The 27,371-nt window shown below is 45.7% G+C and overlaps 2 protein-coding genes across 2 annotated transcripts in view; one reads left to right on the top strand and one right to left on the bottom strand.

Moving 5' to 3' along the window:
- Positions 1-27,371, top strand: part of WNT5B (Wnt family member 5B) — a 148,393-nt gene that overhangs the window by 52,568 nt on the left and 68,454 nt on the right. The gene's annotated exons all lie outside the window — the stretch shown is intronic.
- FBXL14 (F-box and leucine rich repeat protein 14) lies at positions 22,920-26,662 on the bottom strand. The gene is given in 3 exon segments (XM_037064793.1): positions 22,920-23,289; positions 23,292-23,323; positions 24,695-26,662. Coding segments are annotated over 3 exon segments (1,260 nt in total). The 5' UTR covers positions 25,894-26,662; the 3' UTR covers positions 22,920-23,260.

Here is a 27,371-nt window from a genome sequence, read left to right as displayed (position 1 = left end):
CCCAGCACTAGCGCCACCCAGCTCAGATTTACAGCTTGGTTTTGCCTGGGAATATCCAAACCTAGCACAAATAGTAGTCATCTTAGATTGCTTTATAGCTCAGTCAGGGTAGCCCCAGGCAAAACACAGGTGGGAACTGACCTTGGCCTGTACTACCTGGGAAACCCCATGGCCAGCACACCTAGTGACCACGTGGGAGCACCAGCACCCTGCCTCTGCACAGCTGACCCTTTATGTAGGGTGGAGGTTGGTGATCAGTGGTCACAGCCAGTCCTTGCAGCTGACTGGTGTGGGCAAATCCCTCCCAATAATTGCCAACAGCAACCAAGGCTCAAATATAGGAGAAGGGGGTACTTAGCCCACATGAAGGGCACACCTCGAGTACCCAAATTGGATGATCAGGGAAGCTATGCCACTAGACCCTACAGGACACCTACTACATTAAGCCACACTACCAAGACAAAGTCAAAACAGATTTACCTAATATATAGAAACACACAGGGAGGCTGCCAAAATGAGGAGACAAAGAAGCATGGCCCAAATGAAAGAGCAGATCAAAACTCCAGAAAAAGAACTAAATGAAATGGAGATAAGCAATCTATCAGATGCAGAGTTCAGAACACTGGTTATAAGGCTGCTCAAGGAACTTAGTGAGGACCTCAACAGTATAAAAATGATCCAAGCAGAGACAAAGGATATACTAATTTAAATAAAGAACAATTTACAGGTAAACAAATGTGGATGAAGCCTAGAATCAAATCAGTGATTTGGAACATAAGGAAACAGAAAGACAACCGATCAGAACAAGAAGAAAAAAGAATGTACCTGGCTCGTGTTGCTCAGTGGATTGAGTGCCAGCCTGTGAACCAGAAGGTTGCTGGATTGATTCCTAGTCAGGGCACATGCCTGGATTGCAGGCCAGGTCCCCAGTAGGGGATGCATGAGAGACAACCACACATTGATGTTCCTCTCCCTTTCTTTTTCCTGCCATGCCCCTCTTTAAAAATAAATGAATAAAATCTTTTAAAAAATAAAATAAAAAGTCTCATGTATTTTAAAAAAGAATAAAAAAATGAGGATAGTACAAGCAGCCTCAGGGACAACTTCAAGAGGTCCAACATTCTCATCTTAGGGGTGCCAGAAGGAAAACTGAAGGAGCAAGAAATTGGAGAACTATTTGAAAATAATAATGAAAGAAAACTTCCCTAATTTGGTGAAGGAAATAGACATGCAAGTCCAGGAAGCACAGAGTGTCCCAAACAAGATGGATGCAAAGAGACTCACTCCAAGATACATCAGAATTAAAATGTCAAAGGTGAAAGATAAAGTGAGACTCTTAAAAGCAGCAAGAGAAAAGAAGTTAGTTACCTACAGGGGAGTTTCCATAAGACTGCCAGCTGATTTCTCAAAAGAAACTTTGTAGGCTAGAAGGGATGGGCAAGAAATGGTCAAAGTCATGAAAAGCAGGGACCTACAGCCAAGATTGCTCTACCCAGCAAAGCTTTAGTTTAGAATGGAAGGGCAGGTGAAGAACTTCCCAGATAAGAAAAAAGGAAAAGAGTTCATCATCACCAAGCCATTATTATGTGAAATGTTGAAGGGAATTAAGAAAATGAAGATCAAAACTATGAATAATAAATGGCAATAAATACATATCTATCAACAATTGAATCTAAAAAACAAACTAAGCAAGCAAGTAGAACAGAGACAGAATCATGGATAGGGAAAACATTTGATGGTTGCCAGATGGGAGGAGGTTGTGGGGAAAGGGTGAAGAGGTGAGGGGAGTAAAAAGTACAAATAGGTAGTTATGGAATAGCTATGGGTATGTAAAGTACAATATACGAAATGAAGTAGCCAGAGAACTTATACACGTGACCTATGGCCATGAACAATAGTGGGGGGATTGCCTGAGGGAGTGGGGTTGCTGGGTGGAGCGGGGCAAAGGGAGAAGAATCAGGACAACTGTAATAGTATAATGAATAAAATGTAATTTTTTAAAAATATATTTTATTGATTATACCATTACAGTTGTTCTATTCCCCCCCTTCAATCCCTTCCACCCGCACCCTCCCTCCCCCACCATTCTGCCCCCCTTAGTTTATAACCACGTGTCTCAAGTTCTTTGGATTCTATATTTCCCCCACTATTCTCGCCCTCCCCCCTATCTATTTTCTACCTACCATCTATGCTATTTTCTGTACCTTCTCCCCCCTTCTCCCCCTCCCACCCCCCTGTTTCTAACCCTCCATGTGTTCTTCATTTCTATGGGTCCACTCCTGATCTAGCTGTCCTCTTGGTTTGCTTTTGTTTTAGGTGTGGTTGTTAATAGCTGTGTGTTTGCTGTCCTTTCACTGTTAATATTTTTCATCTTCTTTTTCTTATATAAGTCCCTTTAGCATTTCATATAATAAGGGCTTGGTGATGATGAACTCCTTGAACTTGACCTTATCTGAGAAGCACTTTATCTGTCCTTCCATTCTAAATGAAAGCTTTGCTGGATAGAGCAATCTTGGCTGTAGGTCTTTGGATTTCATGACTTGGAATACTTCTTTCCAGCCCCTTCTTGCCTGTAAGGTCTCTTTTGAGAAATCAGCTGACAGTCTGATGGGTACTCCTTTGTAGGTGACTGTCCCCTTATCCCTTGATGCTTCTAGGATTCTCTCCTTCATTTTGGTCTTGGCTAATGTAATTATGATGTGCCTTGGTGTGTTCCTTCTTGGGTCCAACTTCTTTGGCACTCTCTGAGCTTCCTGGATTTCCTGGAAGTCTATTTCCTTTGCCAGACTGGGGAAGTTCTCCTTTATTATTTGTTCAAATATGTTTTCCACTCGTGGCTGTTTCTTTCCCTCTACTGGTACCCCTATAATTCGGATGTTGGAACGTTTAAAGATGTCCTGGAGGTTCCTAAGCCTCTCCTCATTTTTTTGAATTCTCATTTCTTCATTCCTTTCTGGTGGGATGTTTTGTTCTTCCTTCTGGTCCATTCCATTGATTTGAGTCCCCGTTTCCTTTCCATCACTATTGGTTTCCTGTGCATCTCCCTTCATTTCAATTAGTTTAGCCTTCATATATTCCTCTAATTTGTGACTTTGTTCCTCTAATTTGTGACTATAATCAACCAGTTCTGTGAGCATCCTGATAAATAGTGTCCTGAATTGTGCTTCTGAGAGGCTGGCAATTTCTCGGTCGCTGAGAGTTATTGGCTCTTGGACTTTGAGTTCTTCTTGTGCTATCTTTCGGGTTGTTCGTGCCTGTTCCATAGCAGGATCAGAGCCCTAAAATGTTCACTAGAACAGGGCAACTAAGTCGCTGGGTTGTGACGTTGTATGTGGGGGCGGGGTCAAAGAGCGACCATGGCTCTCACTGGTATTGCAGGGCAACTAAGTCGCTGGGTTGTGACGCTGTATGTGGGGGCGGGGTCAAAGAGGGACTATGGCGTCCTGTCCCCCGCCTGCCGCCATGGCCCTCACTGGTGCTGCTGCAGTTGCTGCCGTCACCTGGCCACGCGTTTCGTCCCACTGCTCGCGAGTGTGCCACCGCCGTCAGCCACCGCCCCCTGGGGCCTGCGTGGTCTGTCTCACTGTGGGTGAATATGCGCGCGAGGTTTGCCCCGCACCCCAACTGGTTCTCGTCTGCCTGTGTGCCTGGGTCAGGGGCCCTGTCCTGCCCGTCCCTGCTCGCTGCTGGCTCCGCCCCTCTTACCGTCCCCGTTGAACGGTTAGATGTAGTCGGACTTCCGTATAATTCAATTTTCTGTCCTTTGGTTGTGTCTTTGTTTCTCCAAACCTTTGTTTTATTCAAACTTGGTTGTGGGAGAAGGCACAGTGTTTCCACCTATGCCTCCATCTTGGCGGAAGTTAAAAATGTAATTTTTTAAAAAGTCGGTTGTTGCTATGATCACTTGACTAGACAGTCCTGCAAACACTATTTAGAATCTTGCATGTGTTTTAGAGTTGTAGCTGCACTTGTGTATATCTCCAAAAGCATGTATTTATATGGCAGGAGTTATGAGACACTTTTTTAACCAGCAAAGCTTAAGCGGCGTAGCTCATCAAGTGCATAATGCTTGAAAGATGGATCCTTGAAATATTATAATCAGATATGTTGTTTCTTTGACTTTGAAATGGTTACCTTGGGACAGGGACACAGCAGTTATCAAAGAGTGACTTTTTAATAAATCTATTTTTTAAATAGATTTCTTGCTTAGGTTAGTTCAAGATGACCGTGCCCCGCTTAGGGTCGTTATTAACAGCTCCATCTGCCTTCTTCAAGTAAGCATCACTTGAGCCTCATGTGAAGAGTATGTATCTTCTGTTCCACTTCTCCTCAGATATTCATTCAACACCTGCTCTTTACCAGGCACTTCCCTGAGTGTGGGGGTTACCAAAATGAAGACAGTTCCTGTACTTCAGTCATTTGAGACCTCACTGCTTCACTCCAGTATTTCTGTAAGTCTGAGGTTCCTTACCTGCCAAGGGGGTTTCAGAGACATCATTATCAAGGGTGGGAAGGGATGACTGACACTGTGGGCCATGAAAGGAATGGCACCTGGATTTGCCTGGGTCAATCAGGAAAGATTTGGAGTAGTGAAGAGAGGAAGATTTACAGGCAGATAGGCAGTGACAGCATTTTAGGGGAGAGAATGCAAATTCATTAACGGTTTTGGTGGATGAAACATTTTTATACAACTTTACTGAGATGTAATTTATGTACAACAAACTGCTGTCATTAAGAATATGCAATACAACCTGGCCTGTGTGGTTCAGTGGACTGAGTGCCCACCTGTGAACCAAAAAGTCACTGGTTCGGTTCCCAGTCAGGGCACGTGCCTGGGTTTCAGGGCAGGTCCCCAGTGTGGGACATGTGAAAGGCAACCAATGGATGTTTCTCACCCATTGATGTTTCTCTCCTTCTCTTTCTCCCTCCCTCTCCCTGAAAATAAATAAATAAAATCTTTAAAGAAATTCAACAATATTTTAAAGAATATAAAATAAAATATGCATTATGGTCCTAACTGGCATGGCTCAGTTAGTTGAGCATCACCCCACAAGGTGACAAAGTAAAGGGTCACTGGTTCAATTCCCAGTCTGGGCGCATGCCTGGGCTGCAGCTGGTCCCTAGTTTGGGCGTGTACAAAAGGGAACCAATCAACTGATGTTTCTCTTACACATTTCTCTTTTCTCCCTCCCATTCTCTCTAAAAGTAAATAAATAAAATATTTAAAAAACCCACTGTTAACTACATTTTGGCCATTTTGGTTAGTAAGATGTACCAGGCAACCTCAACTGTCCTTAGATCTCAGCCCATCTGGTACTTAACAGAGTCACTTGCACTGGACTACAGAGTCCAGGTGTCCTGGCTTATCCCCATCAGAGTGTGCCAGGAAGGAACCACAGAAGCAAGAAGGAGCCATTGGAGAATTGTGACCAAGAAAGTGATTTATAGCCCTGGCTGGTGTAGCTCAGTGGATTGAGCTCGGGCCAGCGAACCAGAGTATCGAGGTTCAATTCCCAGTCAGGGCACATGCCTGGGTTGCAGGCCAGTTCCCAGCAGGGGGCGCATGAGAGGCAACCCTACATTGATATTTCTCTCCCTCTCTCCTTCACTTCCCCTCTAAAGATAAATAAATAAAATCTTTAAAAAAAGTGATTTATATGTTAGATTTGTGCATTAGGAAAATCACTCTTGGAACTTCAAAGTGATGAGGATTGACCTAGAGCAGTTGTGGGGGGAAGAGAGGAGGGCAAAGTGCTTGGAACCTAGAAAGCAGAACTGACAGGCTGGGATATGCTGGATGGGCATAAGGGTGTGGGGTCAATGAGAGGAGGGGAGGAATCAGACATCCATAACCTGGCTGTAGCTTATTTGGGCAGGTAGAGTAGATTTCATTTTAGACATGTTGGGTGGGACACAGGGAAGAGATGATGTGGGTCCAAAGGTCTGGGCTGAACATTTGAGGATCACCACTGTTTGGATGACGCCTCACTTAAGAGAATTTGTTTGGCCCTGGCTGGCGTGGCTCAATGGATTGAGCACTGGCCTGTAGACTGAAAGGTGGCAAGTTCAGTTCCTGGTCGGGGCACATGCCTAGGTTGTGGGCCGGGTTTCCAGGGTTGGGGGTACTTGTGAGAGGCAACTGATTGATATTTTTCTTGCACATCTTGTTTCTTTTCCTCTCTTCCTCCTTCCTTTCCCCTTTCTCTAAAAATAAATAAAATACTTTAAAAAAGAAAATGTGTTCAGAACTTCCCAGCGTGCAAGCAGCAGTGCTAGGAAGGCGGTCTCTGACCCTAGACCAGCTTAGGTCCTCTTGACTTGGGCTCCTCACCCCCAACCTGTACTCAAAATATTCATCACATGGGAATTATTTAGTAATTATTTCTCTCTCCCACAAGGCTGTATACTTTGTGGGACTGGAAGCAAGCTTCATTCACCAGAGCAGGGCATCTGGTAGAAACTTTTTTACTTGCCAGTTGAATGTTGCCCTGATCACCCATGACTAGGAGACCCTTCTAGGGAAAGGAAGGAGCCCTGACGTCAGAGCCGCCACAGCATGTGTAGAGACCCAGCGGAGAAAGTAATAGGTTTTGCAGAGTCGTTATGAGCCAGGCCTTGAAGGGTAAGGACAAATTCTCCAATCAAGACGGGGAGAGGAGAACCATCTAGGCCTGGGGGTACAATGTGTGATCAGAACAGAGGCAGGACTTTAGAAGGATGAGGACTGGCAGAAGGTGAGAACAAGGAGTAACAGGACAGTGAAGGCATACACTCCTGTTAGAAGTTGGGACTTTGTTGTTTATACAACAGAAAGCTAGCAGAGGTTTTTAAGCAGAATAGCAATATGACCTGTTTACATTTTTAGATTTTAGAATCTCCAGAGAAAGAGTAGGGAGTGTTGGAACTCCCCCACACCCTGGCGCAAAATGCCTTTTTAGCATGAATGTAGATGACTCTTATGTAGGCCCACCAAAGACCCATCTGGGGAAACTGGTGTGAATGAGGAGCTGGAGTAAGTTAAGGCTGTTGGTAAAGGAAGGGCCTTGGGAGGCAGAGACAGTGAGAGCTGGCAAAGGCCACCCCAGCTGGGCAGCTAAAGGAGTCTTTAGAACCTTCTTCTGTAGGATCTGAAATTCAGGGCCTCGAAAATCCTAGAGCATCAGAGATGGTAATGCACATGGAGCCTGGCAGTCCCGCCCTGTGCCTGAGCTGCTGGCTGGATGTGGGCAGGCAGCTTTGGGCACACAGTCATGCCATTGTGTGGTCAGCAGGATCCTGCCTTCCTTAGAGACTGGATCTGGCCACAGCCCCCGGGAAGGTGTTGGTAGGAGTTCATTGGAAATATTAGGGGCCTTCTTTTACAAGTCAACTCTGATGAATTTGAGGATGACTTCAGAACCATCTTCTGGCTGGCAATGATAAACACATCAGCCCTGGACTAACAGGCAAGGTCCAAGGACATCATCTGAGTGAAAAGTCTGTATAGACAAACATGAACAGACTCTGTGGACTCTTAAGAATAGTATTTTCTGTGGACATATATAGACAAATAAGCAAAACCCCAAGGGAGGAAAAGCTTTTATTAAAATAAAGCTAAACATCCCCCACAGCTTTATCCTCCTTTGCTCACTGGGGTTTCTTTATTTCACTTTGAGATGAAAGTAGTTCAGTGTCTCAAGAGATGCTGATTAAAGTTGAACAAAAATAAATTTCCCTTTCCTTTTTCTTTCTTTTCTTCCTCTGTTCCTTTCTTTTTTCTTTTCATTTCCTTCCTTCCTCCCTATCTACATCTCTGTCTCTGTCCTGAATATTCCAGCCATAAGCGTACATCTTTGTGTATGGCTGCAGTTAATGCAGTTACTTTGAATAAATACTGACACTATGCCCTCAGGACCCTGAGGAAGAAGGCCTCCTCACTAGCTGGGGAGGATGCTGTACACGCAGCCTCCACTCTAATGCTCAGTAGGACCGTCTCTGGTCCCAGTCACCTTCTCCACCCTAGTCCACTGTGACCCTTGCCCCTGGAGTGGCAGTTGGCCCCTGTCCATGCTTTGTGTTGGGGTCTGGAGCTGACAGTTGTGGGAGCGTATGAAGGCGCCTGGTGGCTTCTCAGGAGAGAAACAGTGAGTGGAGTGTGTGCCATTGGTTTCCATGGGCACGCTAGAGCCAAGTGATGGGGCTGCTGTCGCTGTGGCAGTGTTTTTGGAGAACTGTCTGTACTTGGGCCCTGGGGCATCGTTACGGAGTGGTGTGCAGGTTGGGCTGAATTTTCTCCTTTGCAGGATCTCTGGTGGAAAAGGTCCTGTCCTGAAGAAGCAGCTCAGGGGGCACTTCCCTTGCTGTGAGGGCCGCCAGCACGAGCATCTGTGCCTGCACTGAGAGGCTCGTGGCAAATTATATGCAGTGCCTTGACACAGCCCAGCGGGTTTCTTTCTGTCCATATTGAACTGGCTTCGAACAGGAGGAGGAAACCTTGAATATTTCCTTTTATTCTCACAAACCCTTTCTCTAATTAAACAATTCCTGGAGATGAAGCAGAAAATAATTCAAATGCAGGGGAGGGCAAAAGTAGGTTTACAATTTTAATACAGATGAATAACACAATAACTAGTCAATTATAATGTAAGAATAAATGGGCATACTCACGACATAAAGCTACTTTTGCCCACCCCCATAATCATTTAGGTCAAGGATCTGCTTTGGCTTGACCCTCCTTGGAAACTTTCCAGTCTGTGCTATGCTGATAAAGTCCAGGCAGGTTAAGCTGATTCGCTAAAGGCAGGTGACAGTCCCAGGGATTGGGGTGGGGTGGGGACAGTGCAAGCTGTTGGGTGCTTGTTTGGCCCCTCACTCAATATTTTTGTTCCACTGAAATCTGCTTGAAACTGACATCAAGAGCAGGTCCCTCGGGGAGAGACCCAGAGGCCAGCAGTTCAGGCCTGGAGTGGGAGCGGCTGTCACCCTCCAGGGAAGTGAGGGAGGTAGTACTGTGTTTATACAGACCTTGGTTTTGCCTCCTTATCCACCACTGGCTGTCCGCCCCCCCCCCGCCCCCGCCCCTCACAGATTGCTCTGTGAGACAGCGACCCCAACTTGTCTTTTATTTTCCTCCCGATGGACACACGTGGACGCACACCCGTGGGCCACAGGCTGCAGCAGGGACACGTCAGGCTGTGGCTGGGGGCATGTCCTGGGAAGTCCCACTGCCTTCTGTCGCACTCGGGAAGCCACCCTCCACAAGTAGTGTGAGGCGTTATTCTGTGTCCCCAGCCCTGCGCACAGAACTGCAACCTATAATAGATGCCAAATAAATATCTACTGAGTGAAAGAGAGCCTTGAGTCGACACTAATCTGTGCTTTTAAAAAGTCATTCATAAACTTTAGCATTGTAACTGTCAGTTAGCTGTTAATCTCAATAAACCAGCAGGATTTTGTGATTGTGAATGAGGGTTGTATGGGTTGGTCAAAAGGAATATTTGTTCACATTTTTATAGGCTCTTTTTAAAAATATATTTAATTGATTATGCTATTACAGTTGTCCCATTTCCCCCTTCACTCCCCTCCACCCTGCACACCCTCTCCCACCCACATTCCCCCCCTTTAGTTCATGTCCATGTGTCATAAATTCTTCAGCTTCTACATTTCCCATACTGTTCTTGCCCTCCCCCTTGTCTATTTTCTGCCTACCATCTATGCTACTTATTCTCTGTACCTTTTCCCTCTCTCTCCTCCTCCCACTCCCGTGTTGATAACCCTCCATGTGATCTCCATTTCTGTGGTTCTGTTCCTGTTCTAGTTGTTTGCTTAGTTTGTTTTTGTTTTTGCTTTAGGTGTGGTTGTTAATAATTGTGAGTTTGCTGTCATTTTACTATATATGTTTTTGTCTTCTTTTTCTTAGGTAAGTCCCTTGAACATTTCATATAATAAGGGCTTGGTGATGATAAACTCCTTTAACTTGACCTTATCTGGGAAGCACTTTATCTGTCCTTCCATTCTAAATGAAAGCTTTGCTGGATAAAGCAATCTTGGGTGTAGGTCCTTGCCTTTCATGACTGGGAATACTTCTTTCCAGCCCCTCCTTGCCTGTAAGGTCTCTTTTGAGAAATCAGCTGACAGTCTGATGGGTACTCCTTTGTAGGTGACTGTCCCCTTTTCTCTTGCTGCTTCTAGAATTCTCTCCTTCATTTTCATCTTGGCTAATGTAATTATGATGTACCTTGGTGTGTTCCTTCTTGGGTCCAACTTCTTTGGCACTCTCTGAGCTTCCTGGATTTCCTGGAAACTATTTCCTTTGCCAGAGTGGGGAAGTTCTCCTTTATTATTTGTTCAAATAAGTTTTCCACTTGTTGCTGTGCCTCTTCCCCTTCTGGTAACCCTATAATTCGGATGTTGGAACGTTAAAAGATATCCTGGAAGTTCCTAAGCCTCTCCTCATTTTTGAATTCTTGTTTCTTCGTTCTTTTCTATGTGGTTGTTTCTTTCTTCTTTCTGGTCCACTTCATTGATTTGAATCCCAGTTTTCTTCCCACCACTATTGGTTCCCTGTATATTTTTATTTCACTTAGTGTAGCCTCCATTTGTTCATCTAATTTGTGACCGAATTCAACCAATTCTGTGAGCATCCTTATCACTGGTGCTTTGAACTGTGCATCTGATAGGTTGGCTCTCTTTTTGTCACTTAGTTGTATTTATTTTGGAGCTCTGATCTGTTGTTCCGTTTGGGCCATTTTTTTTTTTTGTCTTGATGCACCTGTTACATAGTGAGGGATGGAGCCTTAGGTATTCACCAGGGTGGGGCAACCCAGTCTCTGGGTCATGATGCTGTTTGTGGGGTGGGGGTCAGAAAAGGAACAATGGCACTTGCTCCTCTCTCTGTTGGATTTAAGTCCCTTCCGCCACTTCCCCCAAGCAAACTGGGCCCTTCTGGTGCTGGTTCCTGGGTGGGTGGGGCTGTGTACATTCTAGGACCCTGTGGTTCTCTCCAGTGAGGCTAGGAGTCTCTTCCTGCACCTCAACCCCAATAGGTGTTTTCAATCAGTGTCCTGAGGCTTATTCCCCGCACTGGGGCCCTGGGTTGTGCAGTCTGCCTGGCTCCCAGTTTCACCTGGTTTATCTGTGCGTGAATGTGGGACTGCCAGGTCCGCCAGCCGTCTTGAGCGCCTCGCTGAGTCTGCCCCCTGCCACCCAGGGTCCACCCACTGCTGTCTTGCCCACCTGGGATCTGCCAGCCACCGCTTTTCTTCTTTTTTTTTTTTTTTGCTGCGACCCCTCTCTGCCCGGCTGCCCGACTCCACCCCTCCAACGGGTCTGGATGAATGTGTCTATTTTAACTCCTTGATTGTCATTGGACTTCCATACAGTTCAATTTTCTGTCAGTTCTGGATGTTTTTTTGTTTCTATATTTTTGTTGTCCTTATTTTGGTTGTGTGAGGAGACACAGAGTGTGTCTACCTACACCTCCATCTTGGCCGGCAGTTCTTTATAGGCTCTTAAAGGAGTTTTAGAGCCATGATTTATACAGCCAGGCACAAGCTTTATCAGCCCTGTCCCTTGGCCATCAGCACCATGCAGATAAACTCATAATTGGTTCCTAGGAAGAACTTGAAGGGATTCTTATGCAGAAGACCTGGGAAGAGAGATTTTTAATGTTCTCTGATTACCAGAGGTCCTTTGGGGGCTTAATCTGTGCTGACAAGTGCTTAATTTCAAGGTCTCATATAAATTAATAAGATGATTCTCTATTAGACCCAAATTTGAAGCTTTTGTCACCACTGTTGGCCACTCTGAAAGCTGGAGTGGGACCCAAATGGATCTAGCCCACCTCGTCACCTGGGTCATCCTAGGGGAGGGAAGTGGTATTACATGAGGATTGATGGTCAGTTTTGCCTTGTCATCCAAATTTTTCTATTCTGGACAATTGTTTTTAATAAGGATTTGAAAAAAATAAGGATTTCTGTATCACTTTTAAGGATGGTCTTATATAGGCAGGCACATCTTAGTAAAAATTACATTTTAAAATTGTAGTGTAGAGGCAGCCAACCAAATACAGTAATGATTCTCTCTCACCTGGCCTCCACACATGTGGAAGATTGGGGATGGATTGGAGGGCAGAGCTGGGAAGCAGAGAGCCAGAGTCAGCAGTGCAGCCGTTCCCACGGAGCCTGCGGGTGCTGATGGGAGACTGTTAGGCATGGGAAAGGTGATTTAGAGAGTTCGGTGACCCAGATGATGAGCATGTACACGATGAGTGAACAGGGAGAATTTTGGAAATACAAAGCAATGCAGCAGAGACAATTTGAGGAGTTACGTGTAGCCTCTGGTTACCAAGAGCCTGAGAGAAGAAGCTAGAAAAATACCACTGAGAAGTAAGGCTCCCTTTCTTCCTGTACGTGACCCCACTGGTGCAGTCTGGAGACAATACTGCAGGTGCTCTTAGTTGGACTCAAGGACATTTCCCAGCTATCTCAGGCATGCCAGTTGGACACAGGGAACTTTGGACTGATAACATTTCAACCTCAAGATATAATTTCTTTTTTGCTTTAGACCTTGAACAAAACTTTCTTAATTTTAAAGCCCATACTTAGTACTTAATTCTAAATATGTTCATCTTGTTTTTTGAATAGAAAATTAAGGAAGTTGGTCTTAAGCTGGTTTTTAGATGCCTGTATGATCGAATGAGTTCACAAGATGTTTGTTTACATTCCAAAGTTCTAAAAATTTTTCCATTGCTCTGAAAAATCTGAGATGTATCTTTATTACTATTTTATTAAATGATTATTTCCAAGTTGCTATTTTACTCTTCCCCAAATTATTGTTGGTAGGAAGAGCAACTTCTAAAACAGCTGGTATTGCCCTGGCTGATGTAGCTTGGTGGATTAAGCGCAGGCCTGCAAACCAAAGCATTGCCAGTTTGATTCCCAGTCAGGGCACATGCCTGGGTTGCTGGCCATATCCCAGTATGGGATGTGCTAGAGGCAACCACATATTGATGTTTCACTCCCTCTCTTTCTTCCTCCCTTCCTCATCTCTCTAAAATAAATAAATAATTAATTAAAAAAATAAAACTTGTATTTTGTTCAATGTAGTTTATTAAAAGAGTGGAGAAGTATAAGAATATCAGCGAACACCAAAATAATGGGGATCAGCCACACACAGACGTGGATAGGCATTCTGAGCAGCAGTTCAGGAATGCCTGTCCGGGGGGGAAGCTCAGAACCAACAACTCTCCCCATCAGGCAGACTTATCTCAAGCCAGGCCCCTGAGGCTCTGCTTTAGAGATAGGCTACCGTCTACTTTGATGCTCTTGAACTTTCACTTCACCTCTTTAAAGAAGTTCACCTTCACCTAGGGTAGGGAGATTACTCACTCCGGAGAAAGCTGTCACAGCACCTTGACGACCAGCAGAAGTCGGTCAGCAACCTGACTGCCATCATTCTGGAGGAGGACTCTGAGGGCTCCAGCCTCCCATGCTTTCTTTGGGGAAAGGAGATGATCCCCTCCAAAAACACACAGAAAGGAGTATGAAGGTCAGCATAGTAAAATATTAGCATGATGTCTGCACTAAGTATTAAATGCAATATAGTAAATGTAATAATTGTGCTTCTCTCCATATAGTTCCCAATTTCTTAGGGTTCTTCTGAGGGAGAACTGAAAAATTAAGGCAAATGTGTCAATAAGGTAATTGTACTCATGAAAGCAGACTTCGGTTGGCTTTGGGGGGTTTGGTCAGGTTTTTGTTTGTTTTTGGCCAAAGGTATTTTAGGGACTTTATAGAAAGGACCTGAAAATGATCATTCAGCCTGGTATTTATTTTGAGGTATATGCTGACTTTTAACTTTCAGAGCTAATCTGCCTAATCCCTGGTCATCCCAGAATGAGTTTAGGAATTTGTGATCATTTCCTTTTTACTGGGTGTTTGCATAGGGCCAACCTGAAATTCATGAACATTTGTGTATAAATGACATCAGAGAAGGTCCTTCAAGGTAGATGGGGAAGACAGACTCCCTCCTGTAGTGTACATTTTAAAATAAAGATTCCAAATAGGGTAATAAAAATGGTTAATATAAAATATTAACCATTTTTATATGTGTTTTGCATTAGGGGTTTTGTGGGTATTTGCTCAGTTTTGAGGGGAAGGGTCAATGTTACAAATAAGGCAAAGAATATCTGACAAGATTGGGAACATAACCTTTTGCCCTCCCCAGGCGAGGAAGCTCAAAGGAAGGCTCTCAATCTTAGCAGTGTATGGGACGCAGTGTGAACTCCCCTCTCTGTGTATGATGGGGTGAGAGGTTAATGAATGGGTGCTCTCCCCACACACAGATCCTCTTCCATAGTGGTTTTCCAAATAGGGGCTTAAGTGGGGTCAGAATGGAACCTGTGCATTGCTCCCAAACTCTCTAAACCCTTCTGAAGCTATGATGTTCAAAGGTGACATCCTTCCATCAGAGAAGGGGGGGAGGCGAGGCTTCTGTGTCGCAGATCTAGATGGCTACCACTGGCTCACTATGTCTAAAAGCAGGACCAAATGGAAAACAGAGCAGGAGGGAGGCCCTCACTGCCCCCTGTTCTTCACTAGTAATCCCTTAAAAAGTAATTGCAGACCCAAACCTCTGGCCTCCTGCACATTTTCCACTTGATTAGAGGCCTTTGTGAGGTAGGGGAAGGACCTGCAGACTTGTACATTGTACAGAGGCCTTAAATGTCCAGCTGGGATTTTTTTCCATCAAAAAGGGATTTTAGTAAAACCATTATCAGGGGCTTAAAGGAGAAAAGCCGTTGAGCTGCAAGTGAAGGGGTAGGTTAGCATTAGCAGGCTTGTTTTAGGCACTAGTGGGAGGGTGGGAAGGTGTTTGCAGCCACTTGCACCCAAGTGCCTCAGTTTCCCCGCAAGTTATTGGCAGGTGCAGAAGTGTGAGTGGACACAGGAAGTGGGAATGAACAGGTTTGAGAATGGCACACAGGGCTTCAACTCGGGGCCATCGAGTGGAAGGCAACCCAAATCAGGGAGTTACCTTACAAGCAAGGTAACGCATGGTACCTGCTTGGTGATGTGCAAGAGGCCTAAGACTTGCTTCATTGTGGATCATGTGCATCCATTATCACCTGGAATCCCCCCACCGCAACCCTCTCCATGCCCCTCCGCTGTCTCCACACACGGGACAATAGAAAATCAAGAACCCGGGAAGTGGCCATGCCCGTTACTGTCAGAGCAAATGGATGCCCCTGTGGATACCTTTATTTTTTGCTGGGTGGGACTAAGGGGACAGAGGAAGGTCAGGAAAGCAGCAGCAGTGGCTGTTGAGTGTGCAAAGGAGCATTCTAGCCATGTGGACTTGCGACTGTGCACCAGGGTCAGGCTCTGGGGAGCGTCACCTAAAACAGAATCTCTGTGTTCTTGCAAGGACCAGAGCTGTCAGTTGTGTCTTCACAGCCAGGACTGGTGTGGGGCTGGTGGGCAGTACTGAGGCTGCAGGAACCCACTGCTGCCCAGAGAGCCTGTGTGAGGGATGTCACCCAGCAGCCTACCCTGGAAACACTTGCTTTCTGTTCCTCCCTGTAGACATGTCGTCCGTGCCTGTTCCCTGTGAAAATGAGTAATGGATCAAAAACAGCATTTGCTGGGACACCAGGAGTGCACTGGGCACCCAGTGGCTGAGGGCAGGGCAGAGCAGTGCAGCTCACCTACCTGAGCAGGATGTTCGGACTGTGGGGCTATCACCAACCATCCAAGCCCTCAGTCACTGGTTCACCACAAGCCAGCCTGGTGGTCTGGTTGAAATTTTTGTCTCAGGTCAGATTCAAACAACAGAGAAAGAGAGCCCGTTTTCTTAAAGGCATGTGCTAGCCCAGGAAAGCTGTTCTTAGAGCAAATCAAAGGGTAACCCTTCTGGTTCACTCTGCGGACCACTTTTAGGAACTACTGGTCGGTAATGGTTCCTACTTCCCCTCACTTAATTTAATTTCAGGCCCCGTGTCTTTGTCATTCTGGCTCCTCAGCCTGCCCGGTACTTTTTCCTCCTCAGCTTTGTGTGGAGTGATAGATGCATGGTCTCCTTCTCTCCCCTGCCTCCTCTTTTCTTTATTTGGGTTGTGTTCCCCGAGTCTGTACTTATTCGGTATGGTCACTAACAATGGCATAATTCAGTAAGGGTGTCCATAAAGAACCCTGGGAGATTGTCTGCTTTGATAAGACCTTCATAAGTGGTGCCAGCAATGGTAATCTGCTTCTTGTCTGGGCCCTGAGTTTCAGCTTTTCCTTTCATTTCTCTCGTCCTCTAACCAAAAATGACCTTTGTGTCACCCAGCTAATGAGCTATGCCTCATCCTGCTGATACAGCTTGTTAGGAGCAGCCACAGGGGATTCCCAGCTTTTACCTTCCCATTTTTATTCCACATGAGTACCAACTGCCCTTCAGATTCATGCTTTGATTCCCCAGGACAGGCTGTTGAGCTGCAGAGGGCAAGAGCCCCTGGACCTTTCCTTGTTTTTTCTCAGAAGATCTGTAGAATTTTTCACCATAGACAATACTTTCTATTTTTTGTATGAACTAGTACTTTTGTTCTTGCTGTTAAAATTTCTATCTTCAGGTAGGATTGTAAAATTTTCCCCCATTTGTCCTCTCCTATTTCCCAAACATGGCAATCTAACAGGATTTGTATGGGACAGTCTTTAAAAGAGAAGCTGGTGTTTCATTCCCACCGCCACCAAAAGCAGAACTGCTGGCTAAACCTGGACACAGTGAGGAGGTTGTATCTGTTAACTTGCTCCAAAAACAAAGTGCTCAGCACCTAGGTTCCTTTGAGTAGTTTAACTGATATTTTACTATTCTGGTTCATCTCTTTGGAGACATGAAATTCCTCTTTTGTCAACTCTTACACCCTGGAAAAATTATTTCTGGGTGTGTGTGGGGGGGGGGAGGGTGCTGGGGAGAGGGATGGGAGGTGATCAGAGGTCATTTGTGGCAGGGGAGGAAGGTGAGGTTCTTTCCCCAGTGGAAATAGCCAACTCACAGACAATACTGCCACCTGCTGACAAAACATAGGGTTTGCAAACTTTGTGAATAAATAAATTTTCATTTTTTTTCACTTTCCATCTTCCGCATTGGGAAACAAATATCTAGAGTTTTGCATTAACTGTATATTTTCTTCCTTATAGTGGATCCTAAAATCATCTTTTAATAACCTTGAGGTAAAGAAAAACACCAGGTGGGACTTCCAGCTCCCTGATACTGATCCATACTGATACAATTGTGTATGAGTGGGTCGGAAAGGGTCTTTTGTTTGTTTTCAGGGGGAATGGGGAGGTTAAGGAACAACCCAGGAGACTAAACTGACATTCCACCCTTGCCTCTCAATACAGTGCCCAACCACTGGGTCCTAACTTGCATGTACACGTTTTTGTTTCTAAAGCGAGCAGTGAGTTGTATGCTGAGATCCTGCTGCGCTTCCCCACATCTTAGCGGGTTTCTGCAGTTCCTCTTGTGACTCTGCTGAAAACGAGGCCCGCATGTGTGGGAAAAGGGTAGGCCAGCTATCTTCCTCTGGGTCCTGCTGTTCTGATCGTTGCCATTTGACTCTGCACACAGTGGCAGGGCATCTGGCTCAAGTGCACAGACATCAGCTAGGGCTGGGAGAGCCAGTCATCTCCATCGCAGGCTCAGAAAATTTGAAGGCCCTCTTTTCTTTCTTCAACAACAAGTTGCAAGCTTGATGAAGCTTGGGAGAGCACAGAACTTGGCCGTACAGTTTTTCCTCAAACAGTCTAAGTCTGTGCCTTTGAAGTGAACTAGAACTGGGAAATTGTCATTTTAACTTCATCATTGTGATGTTTTTTGCTTAAGTCGCACCTCCTGGTTCTTTTGCAGGGGGAGTTCACAGCAGTGGGCATTTGAACTATGAAGCTAAGGTTTAACACACTGAAGTAAAAATGGAAGGCATCTAAGAACATTAAAAATTTGAGAGGCTTGAATGTTGTAATTTCTCCATTATTTTACTCATCTATCCAATTTTAGCTTTAGTTATTTTTTACTAAAGATTCTATAGGAATGACAGGACTTTTCCTTTTTGGTTTCTCCCTATTCAGAGACCGCGTCTCAAAAAAGCAGACTGGAAGCAGGTGGCTATTCTTCCACAAATGTCAGTTTGAGATAAAGATTTCCTAAGGATGAATATTATGGATGCTTGCAGTAAACATTCATATTCTTTGTAGATGAAGAAAACAATGATTTCCAAGCCATATTAAGTAATTCCACACTATTTATTTAAAAAATTAATCTGGCCTCAAAGATCTATTTTCCCACACTCTGATTCCATGAACTTGGATCCATGATATGAGTGTAATTTTTGACAGACAGCTGTATGCTGGGCCTGGCCCTTCTGGTGTGTGGATTACATAAATTGAGGAGTAATAAACGTAAGAAGCTGCCTGATATTAACAAATTAGACCCTTTTACTCTTCTAGACAAGTGGGATCTGTGAAGTCTAGCCTTTTTATCCTTGCATGAAAATAGCTAGTGTTCCCACAACCTGATTCTACTTTATTAAAGGATTGTGTGACAGACATTTGTAAACGTGTTAAGCATATGTAAGTTCTTAGGTTCAAGGCTATTACAAGCACAGACTTCCAGTGTTTGTATTTCATATTACTATTTGTGACAAAGCAAGTGTTTTGGAAACTGGCTCCTGTACTCTGGACATTAACAGATAAGATTGGACACTACTGGCTACTTGGGGACCTTATAGCCCATTTACCAACTTACTGGGTTTTTTTGCTTGTTGTATAACCCAGTATATAATGCTTGCAAAATATATCTTGAGTTTGCATAACTTAATGCTTATTAAATAGTGCCCTGGCTGGTATGTCTCAGTGGACTGAGCACAGGCCTGTGAACTGAAAGGTTGCTGGTTTGATTCCCAGTCAGGGCACACGCCTGGACTTCAGGCCAGGTCCCCAGTTGGGGGTGTGCAAGAGGTAACCACACATTGGTGTTTCTGTCTCTCTCTCCTTTACCCTCCCTCTAAAAATAAAATCATTTAATAGAAAAAAAGAAATAGTAATAACCTTCACCGTTTGGAGGTTTGTTTGCTTTTTTTCGCTCCCAAAGAAAGTATGCTCTGATTAACCACTTCTCTGAATTGAGGGATCAGGGCAGTCCTTTGCAATGTCTCAAGGGAAGATCAAAGAGCTACCTGCACGTTGGTCACTCTTTGATGTGGTCATTAAAGCCTGGAGCAGCCCTGGTTTTGAGGTTGACTCATCATGGCACCTAGGCAGGGTCTTTTCGCCCTTGTCAAGCTTCTTTCCTCATTTATGAAAGTACATGTACAGTATCTGCCAGCTTTTGGAAAACAAAAATTTTGAGAAGGGAAACTGACCACTGTGTAGGACTAAATTCTTCTAGGAGTCCACATTCAAATCCTGATGCTGTCTCACCTGGGTTTCTTTGCTGCTGGGGACCTCATTCTTCTCCTTTGTAATCGAGACTAGTTTCTACTGTCACAAATAAATGTTCAAGAATATGTGGCATTTGTTTTTCAAAGTGGAAGAGTAATGAGATAATAAAAACTTGTCTTTATTTGGGGAGGATGCTAAACATACACCACTCTAGTGCAGCTTTCTTTCTTAGGCACCCTAACTGGAAGACCTGGCTTTACATAGTGCCAATGCATGGGTTGGTGCAGGCAACCCCACCAGGCAGAATCAGAGCAGTCCCTGCAAAAGACGGAAACTGACCATCTGTCGACATTTAAGTCTATCAATTGCCTAGAAATATCCCTTTCCTAACCAAGACCTGAAAGTATCTGGCCTTTGCCCTGCTGTGTACTTACCTTTGATAAGGTCCAAATTATTAATAGTTGGCACTGACCCAAGTGTGAATGTCTCATCTGTTTAACATTCACTTTTTCAAAAAGTTTCATCTGCTGCCTAATCTTTGAACAAGTCCATTGACAAAAATGAGATAAATGTGTGGCCTAAACATCAGCTTAGGTTTGAATGTAGCTTTTCAATTTCAAATCCTGTGCTTTACCCATGACATACATTATTTAATAAAAAAGCTGCGGGTTCACAGTGGCACAAAATGTAGGTCTTGCCCTCTGCTAAAGGGGTGGAATTAACTTTGTAAAATGTTTCAAGCAGGGAAGAGCAAGACCACAAAGGTCTGCTGCTGGAGGACTCAAAGCAGCCCCTTCCACAGCAGAGCAGCTGAGAACAGAGGCCAGGGGCTCCCTTCAGGGTCTGGGAAGGGCTGGTTGTCAGAAGCTACATGAGGTCCCGGTTTTGTTTCACAGATCTGATCTTTGAAACACTCAAAACACTCTTATACTTTGGAGACACAGTGGCCCCTGGAGGCCACTACCATTATCCCTTTGAAAACATGAATTCAAATTCTCTAAGCCCGAAGTCAAAGGGTTTTTACTTCTCTCCCAAGACCAGCATCTATCTAGTAACCACTGCAGGAAGCAGCAGTGTTTGGGGAAAGGCCAGGCTTCAATTTACATATCATATGTCCTTAATAAAGAAAGTTCTTACTTTTAGAAACTCCATTAAAAAAAAAACATTTGTTTTTTCAGACCCTTGTTTGATTTAAACCAAGAATAGGATCAGCATGAGTTTCCTTAACTATTTAAGGATGTACATTAGACAAGCATCCTTGTCGCTGTTGCCAAATGTGGAATCAATCAAGTGGGACCCCCCCTCCTTAGGGCTGAGGAATTCAGCAGGAAGGAGTCCATAGCGGGGAGAATTATGCAGCGATGTCCAGCTCTCTTAGACAGAGGCTGACCCTGGTCCTCAGGGGCTGAGAAACTATCTGAACCCCCCAATCTTTTCAGTACAGACCTTACGGGGCTACTGCCAATGAGGAAAGAAAGGCATGTGAAGCCCTGTCTTTAACTCCTACCCAAAGAATTTCTCTTGAGGTTTATTACTTTTAGATGATACAGTTTATAGACTTCCTATTTTGGTTTTTCAGTTCTGAAGTGTCAGCAAATACCTGAACTAGATTTTTTTGGCATCCTAAAAGTTGCTCTTAAGTGACTTTAAACTTTCGTACCACCCACAAACTATGTATCTACCCATTCTCTTTAGTACTTCTAAAGAAGTACAAGGAAATGCTTTTAAAGAATTCCACTTTTGTAGGTATGGTGGAGAGTGAACCCGCCCCTGTGCCCTTTAAAGTAGAGCCCCCTTCAGCATAACCTTGTCCACAGTTTAAAACAGCTTCTACTCCTGGGAGGTTGTCCTCCCTGGAAGCCAAGGTATAAGTAACATAACCTCACAGAGCAAAAGGGAGCTGAATTTCAAAAATAGACCTGGTTTGAGTTCTGACTCCCCTCAGCTAGTGGTGGGGGCAACTTAAGAGGAGCAATATGCTTTATCTGGAAAACAAGGGACCTATTTCAGCAGGTTGCTTTGAGGACTAAAGGTAACATTTATAAGTACCATGCAAAGCACACCATAGGTTCTCAGCACATATTCCTTTCCTTCTATGCAAAAACATTGAGACAAGAAGATAACCATAAGGGATGAAAGTAAGTGGTTTATTCGCCTTTTCCAGAGATGCTCCAGATATATTTATTAAGTATGCCCAGTTCAGGATGAAGACACTAGGCCCACGATCTTTAACTTTCAAAACACTAATTTACCAGCCTTTAATTAAGGTTGTATTTCACTTTAAAGTAAAAACCAAACAGAGAGGCATAATAGCCTTCCAGTTACAGTTGGATTATTTTGGGTATTAAAATGAAGACTGACTGCAGAGCCTAGGACTTAAAAGGTACTCAAATTTTTATCGACCGAATCTCAACAGCCAGGCAGTCCCTGGACGAAGAAACAGTCTAAGAACGTTCAGTTTGTGTAACCTTCGTGCACAGTAGTGTCAAATGCTGAATTGGAAAGCTGACCCTAACTCAAAGTCCCTGCTTCTGCGTGGGGTTCACACATTTTCCCCTAGGCAATAAGTACTGTAACCTAAGAGGGAAGAAAGAGATCCACACCTTCCCTAAAGAAAAGGAAGATGGATCTAGTGTCAGGCTCAATTAGACCCAATTATGATAGCTCTCCAAAAAGGAACAATGCAGCTTTTGTATATGCTCAAGCAGAAAGCTTGGGATATTGTACAGAAAAATCTTATCCCCAGAGAAACCTGGGTTCTAGCTCTCTTCCTGGAAAGAGGTGCCAATCCAGTAAAGTATTATAGTACTCTTTATCACCTGTTGATGGGATCGTTATTTTTCATTTAAAAAAAGAAAAATCTCAGAAGCAACTATGAAAGACCTGTGTGAACCCAGGAATATGCATTACTTCACTGTTTGAACAGTTTTACTTTTCCTTCCAAAGCCTAACCACAGTGTGCCAGATTTTTTAGTTATTGTCTATCAAAGGGAATGCTTTGCTAGAATCGTTGGTATTCATTTATCTGCCCTGAAATTCAGGCTAAGAACCATCACCCTCAGCGTTTGGAAGTGCTTAAAATGCAAATGTGCAAGAACTCCTGGCTAACCTCCCCATCCCCCAGAAAGTTCTCAAATACCGCCAGGCCTGGAGGAGAATGTTAAAAAGAGGGGTTGGACTGCCCTCCTCCTCCCCCCTAGGACCCTCCCTCACAGGGAGATCCAGTATGCATGACTGAGCTAGCCGCCTGGAGCAAGGACAGCCCTCTTTCAACTTTTCTGAACAATGGCTTCAGTTGCCTCCAGCCTTCACCGTTTCACATCCTCCCCACACCCAATCAGAGTGTAAAGAAACAGCATCTTTCTCCCCAGCTTCCACATCTCATGACTTGTTTTTTGAACATTACCCCTAGATGTCATTTCCACCCAAAGAAAAATTGGCTACCCCGGGGAAATTGTGACTTTTATAAATCTGGTTTTTAAAAAAGCTTCACTTTGTTCAATTCCTTTAAATTTCCTTTTGATAGTTGAAAACCGAAAATTATAGAAATCTATCTAACCACATTTCTAGCAACAAAACATTTGGTAGTAAGCTCGCACGAATGTAAAGCAAGAATCTTTAACTGTGAGCGTAGGCACAGCATGCAGGGCACAGGCAGCACCTCCGACTTGGGCATGCACCCAAACACATTCTGCCTTCAAAATAATTCACAGGAAACAAGGTTTGGTTTGTTTGTTTTTTTTCAAAAACATACTTCATATTTCCTCTTTTATTATATAAATATCAGTTTAACCTTTTACTGTAAGAATATAAACGTTTTAAGAGGATTTGTTATTATTTATACAAATTCACAAACAGTACAATTAATTGATAAAGGTGTCTGGGTTTCTTTAACTCCATGGTCTCGAATGTTGCTGTGGAGGATTCTAAAAAAAATAAAATAAACAAAAAATCCAACAAAAATATACATCCCACTGAAAAGTGATTTTTTTAAAGACACAAGTCCCATCCCCCACCAAAATAAAGTCATCTACTCCTCCATTTATAAACAATTTTTTAAAACCCACAAATTCCCACTTTATTAACAGAACAGAGATAAGACATGAATTTCTGTCTCCTCCCCTTCACATCACAGCCCCAAGGGCTCTGGAGGCCAACTCTGCTCCTCTCCTACCAACAGGAAGCCTCACTGTGGGACCTTTTTTGGTGGGGAAAGTTGGAAGAGGGTGTGGGTAGGGCAGATTTGCATATATAATAATAATTTTCAAGACAATCTGCATCTCAAACAAGCAAAACGCTTAAACTCTCACTTCTCCCACACACATTTGTGCTATAAATTAAGTCAAGATTTAGGAACATGGTTGGGCCCTTAAATCTCAATGGACAAGGAGAAAAATAACTACAGCCAAAATGTGGACACGGGACATACTCCATGGACGGGGTTGGGGAAGAAGCCAAAATAAAAAAGATGTACAAACCCAATGGTCATCTTTCCAGTCTAGGCACAAAAATGTTTCAGTCTCAAAATAGCTCTCTTGTAGAATTTCAGGGCTTCAGAGAAAAAAGTAAACTAAAACGAGGTAGCCAGACATATATATTATACATATATATATATAAACATAAGATTTATATATATATATAATATATAGAATATATTCAGCAGAAAAAAAAGACCATGCTTCAAATTTCTTCAAAAGAAAGAAAAACGATAAAAATGAAATGAGCATGAGTAACAGTACTGTAAAAAGAGAAGTGATGAGAAGAAACTGGGATTAGTTACAAAGTGGAAGAAGGGTGAAAAGGCCGTTGTAGTTGGGTTTGCTTTCATACATTTCAAAATAAAAACCAGATCACAGTATTAAAATGAAAGCTTAAGTGAAGGCAGACATTTTCCTCAACTCCCTAGGGCTGAAAGGACTAGTTATTCCCCACCCCCACCCCCATTTTCAAATGCAATGCAGTGGGGATACAGTAGCTCAATCGGCCCTCCATTCCCAAATGGAGAGAAGTGTATGAGTAAGTAGCAGAGTCCCTCTCCCCATCCTCAGGGAAAAAAGATGGGAGTATGTCAGGGGTAGCAGAGGAACCCCAGAAGCAATCAATGCATGGACATTTAGTGGGCAGGGGTGCTGGAGGAGGGAGGAGAAAATGAGCCTGAGGCTCCATATCACTGTCCCATCTCATTCACTGCAATGATCTACCAATAGGTGTGCATGTAGAGTGAGAAGGGAGGGAGGATGGTGGTGACAGGAGGATGGGCAGGGCAAGGCAAGGGGAGTTGGTGCTGCCTCCCTCACCTGACCTTCTCACTGTCCGTCATCTGCCAGAGTCCCAGATTGAGTACCTTGAGGCAGGGCAGCTGGGTGATGCGCTCCAGGCCGCGCTTAGTGATTCGGGTACAGCCATACAGGTCTATGCCAGTGAGCTGGCTCAGGTGTTCAGCAATCAGCTCCAGGCCCTTGTCGGTGATGCGCACACACTGCCCAATGTTGAGCGTGCGCAACCCATGCATTTGCCGCACCATGCGGTTGATGCCATCATCGCTGATGTGGCAGGAGCAGAGGGAGAGAGACTTGAGACCGTCCAGCCCCTGCGCTATGTAAGCCAGACTCTGGTCCCCTACCTTGTCACAGAACGACACATCCAGCCCTGAGAGGCGCAGGCTGCCCATAGCCAGATGCATGATGCCCGTGTCACTAATGTTATCGCAGGAACGCAGGTTAAGGCTGCGGAGGCTGCCCATGTGCGACAGGTGCAAGAGGCCAGCGTCGGAGATGCCTCCGCAGAAGCTGAGGTTGAGGAGCCTCAGGCCCGTCAGCCCCCGAGAGATGTGCTTTAGAGAAAGATCGGTGAGCTTCTGGCAGTCCTGCAACGTGAGCTGCTCCAGGCCCAGGCAGCCCTCTGCAGCGCTGCGCGTCATGCCGGCCAGGTGCCCTATGCCCACATCGGAGAGGTGGCGGCAACTGCGAAGATTAAGGCTCTTGAGGCGCTGCAGGCCCCAGGCGATGAGCAGGAGGCCGGTGTTGGTGATGTTGCTGCAGCCCCCCAGCTCCAGCACCTCCAGGCCCTTGAGGTACTGGGCTATGCGGCCCAGGCTGCTGTCGGTGATCTGTTTGCAGAGGCTGAGGTTGAGAGCCCGCAGGGAGCTGATCTCCTGCACAAACGCGTGGCCCAGTCCGTTGTCAGTGAGGTTGTAGCAGCCGCTCAGGTTGAGGCTCTCGATGTTGGCCATGCCCTGGATCACGTAGCTGAGGCTGCGGCGGAGGCTCAGGATCTGCACCCGGCGGATGCCCCGGGCCTGCAGGCTGGGGAACAGCGACGGGTTGGCCCGGCGCAGGTGCAGCTTGGCCTCCACCCCCCGCCACACCGATTTGTGGTAGGCGGCGTCCCGCCAGGCCGTGCACACCTGCGCCGCGCGCCCCTTGTCCCGGACGTCCAGGTAGCCGAAGATCATAGCCAGTAGCTCAGGGAACAAGCATGAGATGTGGGTCTCCATCTTCCTCCTCCCCCCTCCGCGGAGCCGGGGGGAGGAGGCGACGAGAGCAGTTGGCCCTGGCCGCCGCCTGGGGCCCAACAGACGGCCCCTCCCCGCCTTCCGGCTCCGGCCTCCGCCGCCGCTCCTCCTCCTGGTCCGTCCGTCCTTCCTTCCTTCCTGCCGGCTTCGCCTCCCTTCCCTTCCCTCCCCCCCGCCCCGGGCTCCGCTCGGTTCTCACATCCCGGGCGGGGTAGGTGCCCCTCACTCACTCCCGAGCCGGCCGGGACGCCGCCGCCTGGGGTCTAACCACGCCGTACTCGGGCCGCGCCGCTCCGCCCGCGCCGCCGCCGCTCCCACGCCCCCTGCAGCATCCTCCGCCTCATGCCACTGCCACTGCCACTGCCACCGCCACAGCCGCTCCAGGCCAGCGGGCCGCGCAGGACCCTGGGGGCTGTACGCACCGGCTCCGGGTGCCGTAGAGGCTTCCTGCTGCCTTTGTCTCTCGCCCGCTTTTCAAACCTCCCAGCCCGGGCCGCCCGCACTCCGCCGCCCAGGCGGGGGGACCAGGAGTCCACTTCGGGCCACCGGGCGCAAGTTTCTAACCCCCCGCCGTCCGCGGGCCGTTGAGACCTGCCAGCCCGGAGGAGGACACATCAGCCAGGAGGCCTGAGAGCTGCTCGGAGTAGACCCCAGGGCGAGCAGGCGGGCTGCGCGATTGGTAGCGTCCAGGACGTACCCTCGGCTCGGAGGCTCCTTCGCTAGGCCCTCCTCCCTTCGCGCTCCCCCCCCTCGCGCGTTGCACAGTGGTACAGACCGCGCTGCCGGAACTGTCGGAGCCGTTACCACGGAAACCGAGCTCTGCCTCCGCGCCGCCCCTGAGTTTTAACCCTGTAGACACCATCTGAGAGCTGCTGTCAGCAAAGCTCATTCCACCCTTCTTTTCACCCCACCGCCCGCTAATTGAGCCATTCCTTTTCTGGGCCACGCCCTAACCCTGTGCTGTCTCCTTTTCTTTGCTGTTGATGTCTGCAGTCTTTTCCCATAGTTGACCCCAACAATTCTGACCCTTACTTCACACCCTCTCCCTTTATTATCCCTGCAAGACCCTCCTCCCAGCTGTAGTTCTCAATAATCATCACCCCGACTTTCTCTCTCTCTTTCTCTTCTGTTTTTACTGTCACTAATGACCCTTAACAAGTCTCTGTTATCACACTTCAGTTCTTCCCAATTGAGAGTGTGAAGGTTGAGGTTGAGAGCCCGCAGGGAGCTGATCTACGATCAGCTTATTTACGATTATTTAATAATCGTTATTTACGATTCCTTTCTCCCCCAGTGTTTGCCCTAAAGTAGGGAGAAATTCAGATGTATTTATTCAAACTTTAGCTTAACACTGATCCTCTCTAGTCCCCGTTCTAGATTTAGCCATTACTGCTACCTTCTAGCATGTTTTGGATATTTCCAGACACCCGTGTGTGTCTCCCTCAGTACTTTATACATCC

Source organism: Sturnira hondurensis, unplaced genomic scaffold (assembly GCF_014824575.4).
Source record: "Sturnira hondurensis isolate 20B ecotype Veracruz unplaced genomic scaffold, ASM1482457v3 Scaffold0015509, whole genome shotgun sequence".
NCBI classification, from domain to species: Eukaryota; Metazoa; Chordata; class Mammalia; order Chiroptera; family Phyllostomidae; genus Sturnira; species Sturnira hondurensis.
The sequence above is the reverse complement of the archived record's forward strand: the minus strand, read 5'-3'. Positions and strand labels throughout refer to the sequence as shown.